The sequence below is a fragment of the Octopus bimaculoides genome, chromosome 1, assembly GCF_001194135.2.
Source record: "Octopus bimaculoides isolate UCB-OBI-ISO-001 chromosome 1, ASM119413v2, whole genome shotgun sequence".
NCBI lineage: Eukaryota > Metazoa > Mollusca > Cephalopoda > Octopoda > Octopodidae > Octopus > Octopus bimaculoides.
The window spans coordinates 184,481,640-184,490,053 of record NC_068981.1 but is presented as its reverse complement, the minus strand read 5'-3'; the positions used below and the strand labels follow the sequence as shown (position 1 = coordinate 184,490,053).

At 37.4% G+C, this 8,414-nt stretch overlaps 1 protein-coding gene across 6 annotated transcripts in view; it reads left to right on the top strand.

Annotated features, from left to right (window-relative positions):
- Positions 1-8,414, top strand: part of LOC106873176 (catenin beta) — an 81,790-nt gene that overhangs the window by 55,667 nt on the left and 17,709 nt on the right. For all 6 annotated transcript variants that reach the window (XM_052973244.1, XM_014920407.2, XM_014920409.2 and 3 more), the window contains exons 3-6: positions 1,896-2,032; positions 3,867-3,990; positions 6,471-6,658; positions 7,873-8,177. In XM_052973244.1, the coding sequence (XP_052829204.1) occupies positions 1,896-2,032; positions 3,867-3,990; positions 6,471-6,658; positions 7,873-8,177 (754 nt within the window). The remainder of the gene's footprint in view (positions 1-1,895; positions 2,033-3,866; positions 3,991-6,470; positions 6,659-7,872; positions 8,178-8,414) is intronic.

Sequence of the window (8,414 nt, the reverse complement as noted above, 5' to 3'; positions counted from 1 at the left end):
GCTTTACTTTCTTTTTTCTCTGTATATTATTTTTCCATCTCGAATTATGTTTAGATTGCAGATGAAGGTGTGTAGCTTAGTGGTTAGGGCATTTGGCTTTCAGTCATGAGTTTGATTCCTGGCGATGCGTTGTGCCCTTAAGCAAGACACTTTATTTCACGTTGCTCCAGTGCACTCAGCTGGCAAAAATGAGTAGTACCTGTATTTCAAAGGGCCAGCCTTGTCACGCTGAGCCTCCCTGAGAACTACATTGGGGGGAGTACACGTGTCTGTGGATTGCTCAGTCACTTGCACGTTAATTTCATGAGCAAGCTGTTCCGTTGATCGTATCAGCTGGGACCCTCGTCGTCATAACCGACGGAGTGTTCCTTCAGATTGCAGACTTGCTTCATAACAAACTTATTGCATACTGTGCTCAGGTGCTAATAAAAATCTTTCAGCTGAATTCTTACTTCACACACACCCATATACACATATGCAAGCATGGTTTGGGGTTAAGTAATTTTCTCCCCAACTACAAAGTTTGGTGGTCAGTCCCATTGTGTGGCACTTTGGGCAAGTGTTGTTTACTGTAGCCCCAGACTGAGCAAAGTTTTCTGAGTCTATTTGGTAGATAAAAACTGCAAAAAGCCCTTCGTGGGTGTGTGTGCATGTGTCTTTGCCATCATATGGTTGTGAATGAGTTTCAACATCATGTAACCAGTGTCATTTATTCCCAGTTTTCTGCGAAAACATGTCTGGCAATGGGGAAACATTGGCAGTGAGGACTGGGAACAAGGGCAGCCAGCCATAGAAAATCTGCCTTGATGATCAGTGTCCAACCCATGCAAGCATGGAAAAGTGGATGTTAAAACAAAGATTACATATACAAACAGCAAAAGGGGCTGGTGGAACAAATATGAGAAATAGAATTCAGTGCATGTGCATCTGTGTGTAGATATTTTCCATATACAAAACTCTGGGCCTTTGAGTCACTTCTGTATCATTCCACTGAATAATTATATAATTAATAAATATAATAGCGCAGGAGTGGCTGTGTGGTAAGTAGCTTGCTTACCAACCACATGGTTCCGGGTTCAGTCCCACTGTGTGGCACTTTGGGCAAGTGTCTTCTACTGTAGCCTCGGGCCGGCCAAAGCCTTGCGAGTGGATTTGGTAGACGGAAACTGAAAGAATCCCGTTGAATATATGTATATATATATATATATATATATATATATATTATATATGTTTGTGTGTCTGTCCCTGTAACTTAGCAGTTCGGCAAAAGAGACCGATAGAATAAGTACTAGGCTTACAAAGAATAAGTTCTGGAGTTGGTTTGCTCAACTAAAGGTGGTGCTCCAGCATGGCCACAGTCAAATGACTGAGACAAGTAAAGAGAGAGTATTCTGAGTAACAACAGGAGGAATAAAGCCTAACCTTATAAATATTATTGGTTACAATCATTTTTCTGTATATTTAATTACATAAAACACAATAACATGGGAAGCAGTTTGTAGCCAGTTGTGTCAGTTGATCTGATCGTGTTATATAATTAAGCTATCAACCCTATATTTGCTAGGCATATACATACATATATATATATATATATATATATATATATATGGTTAAAATTATACAAAAACAAGACAGACAAGTAAGGGAACAACAAAGTGTATTAGTTTGACACTCAGGGAAAATGGAAGAAGTCTTTTGACATTTCAAGTCTACACTCTTATATATATACACACACTTTTCACTATTCAGTTGTTATTGAATGTAATATATGCAAACATAGGTTTTGCTTCTTTCGGTTTTTTTCTTCACTCGGTGTTGTTTTGCATTGATCCTTAAACAAGTTTCTCATGTTGACCCCATTATTTATTTATTATTTATTTTTGTTTCTTTTCCAGTGAGCCACAGTGGTAGTGGCAATAGCTACATGGACTTGTCCAATATGCCGATGGAAAACAAACAACAGCAGACAATGATGTGGCAACAAAATCAGTACCTTACTGATTCTGGCATCCATTCAGGTGCCACAACACAGGTTGGTATTTCTCACTGCACTATATCTTTTATTATCAGTGTGTATATGTGTGTATGTATATACACACGGGTGTGTGTGATTGTGTATTATAATATAATATAATGAAATGATAGAATATTAAATGTCCATTCTGATTGAACTAGTACTTTCATGCATTAAACTATGCAATCTTCAGGTTCGTGTAGTAGTGGTGACACTTATGTTTTACAATTTACAACTGTGTATATTTACTGTTGTAAATAGTAAAACATAACTCACCACTACTACATGAACCTGAAGATGGCATAGTTTAATGCACGAAAGTACTAGCTCAATCAGAATGGACATTTAATATTCAATCATTTCATTATATTATTATAAGATTGTAAATAAAACGTGAAAAATCAAAGTTGGAATTTCTTTGAGTTATATATATAGTAATCTCCTGCCATATTGCGATTTATTATTTAAGCTTATGTCAATTCTTTTGTGGTGTTGTTTTGCATTTATAATAAAATAGGTATATACAAATTATAAAAATAATTTTTAAAATATACAGTACAGTACTGTTTCTACTTTGTAGATTTTCACCCATCTTGGGGGGTTTGGGAACGTAACCCCCATGATGGTCAAGGGATTACTGTATATATATATTTCTGCTGAAGTCAACTTTGTTTTCAACACTGGGGTCATTTGTGATCATAGTTTCAATTCTGAGGCCCGCGGGGTGTTGTGTTCTTGAGCGAAATGCTTTACTTCACATTGCTCCAGTCCACTCCCCCGTAAGTGGGTCACTCTGCAATGTACTAGCATTCTGCTCAGGAGGAATGTGAGCTTGACTGCCTATCCAGCAGGTGGGTGAGGGGCATCTTTGGAAAAGCTACAATGTGAGAAAGTGCATTGTGACCCACAGTGTTTAACTTCCAGTAATCTGGTCGATAGAGTGATGCATGTGTGTGTTGTGTTTTGTTTGTTGAAACTGAAGCTGAGAGTTTTGTCTTGTGGCTCAAGTTACAAAGATTGCATTGGTGTGAAATTTAAGTTGTGAGACTATTTCTCAGTTTCAATGAAAAAGAAAGATGTATCCTTCTGTACAACATCTGTTGAGCACTCCTTTCTTCATAAGTCTAACATAAAGCAACTTGTGTGTGTGTATAGACTGTTTGAAGTGGTGTACAGATTTGACATAGTTAAGAAAAATGAGGTAGTAAGAATTTTGATTTTTTTTATTTAGCACTTTCATCTTGTTCCATAGAATCTTGAAAAATATTAGCTATTTCTGAGATGAAACGCTAAATGAATAATTATCCAAAATTCTGACTACCCCCCCCCCCTCTCTCTCTCTCTCTGAGAATTTAAGGGTTGCAGAAAACGCATGTTATAATTGCATACTTTATTCCTACATATGTTTCAAAGGATTACAACCTGTGTGATCCATAGGGGTCTTTGATATTAAAATTGTAACCTTCTCATCAGTATGCAATTATAACATGCGTTTTCTCCAATCCTTAAATTCTTAAATATACTCAAATACCCAAAATTTCAAGGAGTTCCTGCCTTAAAAACAGGAACTAAACCACAGTTATTTTGTGTTCTTTGCTACATTGGTTTCTATTAACCCATTTATTCTATCAGAAGAATTTTTATTCATTAAGATAGAAGAAATACACATAATTATATATATATATATCTGTGTGTGTAGAGAGAGAGAGAGTTAGTTTTCAGTTTTGCAAGCAATTTCAAGGCTTAATTGTGTTAATTATAGATTTTATTTCTTTTTCACTACTCATGGGATTATTATTTAAATGCTCAAATGAAACAGTGATTTACTTTACGTGTAATTCTGTTGTTTTAGGCCCCCTCCATCAGCAGCAAAGGCCATGGAGAGGAAATGGAAGAAGAGAACATGGATAATAACCGAATGATGTTTGATTGGGATCAAGGATTTAACCAAGGTTTTACTCAGGAACAAGTTGATGGTAAGTCTATCAAACTATGCATTTTTCACTTCATAGTACCAAATTCTTTCTGCACTCCAAGCATCATCTATGCTCCCTCTTTTTAATCCTTTAATTCCATGTGGAACATCAGCAAGAGATCTCCATCTGTCTTGATCTTTAACAATAGTTTGCAATTGCCCCCAGTTGTAGTTGCAGCCAGTATTTCAGTTTCTATGGACTGTCACCATGGCTTTTGGCCTGCTGTGTTTCTCCCTTGGGATGTCCAGCAGAGGTCTTGCTTTGTCATGTTGGAGACTGACCCTTCAAGAGAGATGGTAAGACACACTCATAAACAAAGCTTTGTGGGAACAGACAAACCAGCAACCTACTGGAAACCCAGATCATTTATGTTACATCACTCTAAATTACAATGCACTTGTTCATCTGCTGCAGTTGTCAAAATATTTGCAAATACCATCCATTAAATTGTTCAGCTAGTGCAATTAATTAGAATAACCTTTACCAATATTTTCATGCTTTTTCAGAAAGTAGCAACACCCAAATTAGCTGGTTTCTTGTCTTTCAAGTAGAATATTATACATTCATGTTGTTTTAGCTACGACACTGTATTCCAAACAATAACTTAGTATTTGGGGTTATATAGACTGCTGCTTCCTTGTTGGTGTTCTGGTTTCTATTTTGATGTGTAAATTACATTGGTGCTATGTCTTTTTGTCAGATGTCACTTCATCAAACCACGTCTTTTTTGTCCAACAACAAATCCTATAAATAGAATTCTCAATGATTATTTGATTTTGGTATTCACCTTGTTTTCTAAAGAGTTTATTTAAAATTGGACAAAAAGATGTGAGGAAAGTGACATCGGACAAAAAGTCAGGTCACGAATTGCATTATTTTATTACGTTAAAGATTTCATTCATGTCCTCAATATTGTCACACAGTTAGGGTTCTTACAACCATAACATACAATCATGATGAACATAACATTGTAGATTATTATTATTATTATTATTATTATTATTATTATTATTCCTGCGGTTCCACTTCCTCTCCTAGCTGAGAGGTCTTCGTCTTGCAAGTTACTTGGCGACCCTGCTAGTGTTGGTGCCACATAAAAAGCACCCAGTTCACTCTGTAAATTGGCTGGCATTAAGAATAATGGTACCCAGCCATAGAAACCATGCCAATGAAGACAATGGAACCTGGTACAGCTCTCCAGTTTTCAAACTCCTGTCAAACCATCCAGCCTAACCAGAATAAAAGACAGCTGTTAAATGATTGTTGTTGTTGTTGTTGTTATTAAAAATGGCTATATGGCAGCAAGCCGGCAGAACCATTAGTATGTCAGACAAAATGCTTAGACATTTCTTCTGACTCTGTATGTTCGGAGTTCATATCCTGCTGAGGTTGATTTAACCACTCATCCTTCTGGGCTTAATATTATAAAGTACTAGCCAATGTAACCCACTACCCCCCCACACACACACACACGCACACACCCAATCACCAACTCCACCAAAAAATTCAGACCATGTGCCTACAGTAGAAAGGATTATTATTATTATTATTATTATTATCAAGGTAGCGAGCTGGCAGAATCGTAAGCACCATCTGGATGAAATGCTTAGCGATATTTCACCTGTTGCTACGTTCTGAGTTCAAATTGCGCCATGGTCAACTTTGCCTTTCATCCTTTCGGGGTTGATAAATTAAGTACCAGTTGCATACTGGGGTCAATGTATTTGACTTAATTCCTTCCCCCAAATTTGAGGCCTTGTGCTTTCAGTAGAAAGGATTATTATTAAGGTAGCGAGCTGTCAGAATCGTTAACATGCCAGGCAAAATGCTTAGCGGTATTTCGTCTGTCTTTACATTCTGAGTTCAAATTTCACTGAAGTCGACTTTGCTTTTCATCCTTCTAGGGTCAATAAATTAAGTACCAGTCAAGTACTGGGATCTGCGTAATCAACTAATTCTCCGCCACCCAATTTCAGGACTTGCACCTATAATAGAATCGTTGTTAAAATTGCTGTCCTTGTGCCAAAATTTGAAATGAATATTATTATTGTTGACTAAGAGAGCAGTGCATGCCATCAGTGACACTGGGGTACAAATACATGAAGCCCAATATACCCATCATGACTACCCATCTGTTAAGGGTACACTGGGCACATGCATCACAACCATATATGCACAACATAATATATCAAGATAAACAGCACGACCTCACAGGTGGGACCCAGTTAGAATTTTGTTCAGGTTGAGTAACCTATCCTGCTCAAAAGACCCCTAAATAAGGGTTGTTTCAGGATATTGAACAAAACACCCACATTTCCAGGGGTGAATTATTCAAACATTTTATTTTAAAGAAAATATTAACATTCATCAAAAATTATGGTGGCGGAAACCCATTATTATAATCATTCCTATTTTCATGAGACTTACTTTTGGTATGTTTTCCCAACTAATTATTCTCAATACTCTTGTTACCATTAAAGAGATGAACCAACAACTGAATCAGACCAGATCACAAAGAGTGAGAGCTGCTATGTTTCCAGAAACTCTAGAGGAAGGCATACAAATCCCTTCAACTCAGATCCACCCTGATCAACCAACAGCTGTGCAAAGATTGGCTGAACCGTCACAGATGTTGAAGCATGCAGTTGCTAATCTCATTAACTATCAGGTAAATACCACCTTCAATACAAAAGCAACATGCCATATTTGCTGCAGCTTATAAGATGCACCCCTACTTTACAAGCGTATTTTGTGGAGAAAAAACAAATCCAATGTTTCATCATATACTTGTCCACTTGGTGCCCCATTCTTACTATGGCAGTTTTTTGTTACATTTAAGAATAAAAATAGCTCATCTTATAAGCTGGCATATATGGTACCTGTTTACACTATGGTGACTTGGTTGAATCAAATTTGTTTGGTGTTGATGTTGCCGTTTTCTTTTAGGAATGTAGATTTACTAGGAGAGGATTCCCAGCCCCCTAGTTCCTGCCCCTTTTAATCGCCTCTTATGCCACGCAGGGAATACAACAACTGCATTCTACTGCCCTGTTCCCCCCCCACCTCATTTTCAGGTGGGGGTGTATTGTTAGTTAACCCATAGCTGGGACCTTTACATGTGCTACCACTCCGGGTGAGAGTAGACCTGGGAACGATAGTGGCTAAGAGGTGGTTCCACACTCCTCAAACCCTGAAGCCAGGACCCCATGGTCCCATTGCTGGATGTAATTTATAGTCATACCCAGGACTGAGCTGGGAAATGAATGAAATGCCTGATGTGTATCTTGTGGCTACCCCCTCCTAAAAAAAAAATGGGGAGTAGGCCTGGATGTGTGTATGTATGTATATGTGTATGTGTGTGTGTGTATATATACATATATATATATATAATGACATTTACTTTGTATTATATTATACTTATTTAGTGTGCTTTTACTTATTAATCTTTCTATATGTGACAGTGGATTTTCATCAATGAGTTCATGAACCTTGGTTCTTTTCCCTAAAACTATATATTTATATATATTTAATACTGTGAAACTTAATTTAATTTTAATTTTTAATAAATTGATTTTAATTGAGTTTTTACCTGTAATTTTGGATTTTTATCCCTAAAATTATTATTATTATTATTATTATTGGCGTTAGGAAGGGCATCCAGCTGTAGAAACTCTGCCAAATTTAGATTGGAGCCTGGTGTTGCCATCCGGTTTCACCAGTCCTCAGTCAAATCGTCCAACCCATGCTAGCATGGAAAGCGGACATTAAACGATGATGATGATGATATATATAAGATAGATAGATAGATGTTGCCATCTTACTGACTGAAACATACCTCCAAAATTTTAAGTTCTTATATTTTTTTTGTATTCTTCTCTCTAGAATGATGCTGACCTGGCCACTTTTGCTGTTCCTGAGCTGATTAAGTTGTTGAACGATGAGGACCAAGTGGTCGTTGCTCGCGCCGCTGTCATTGTACACCACTTAACCAGAAATGATGCTAGCCGGCATGTTATCCTTAATTCTCCACAAATGGTTGCGGCTCTTGTACGAGCCATGAATAATACAAATGATTTTGAAACCACTCGTTATGGAGCTGCAGTTCTCCATAGCCTCTCACAACATAGACAGGGACTTCTGGCTATATTTAAATCTGGAGGTATTCCAGCTCTTGTAAAATTACTCAGGTAAGCTTTTCAATCTTCAATACTCTGTTACTTGTTTCACTCCAGTCATTAGACTGCAGCTATTTAAACAAATCAACCCCTAGTACTTATTCTGTCAGTCTCTTGTTGAACTGCTAGGTTATGGGGACATAAACACACCAACATCAGTTGTGAAATGATGGTGGGCAAACACATACACATGGATACACACACACACACACACACACACACACACACACACACACACACACACACACA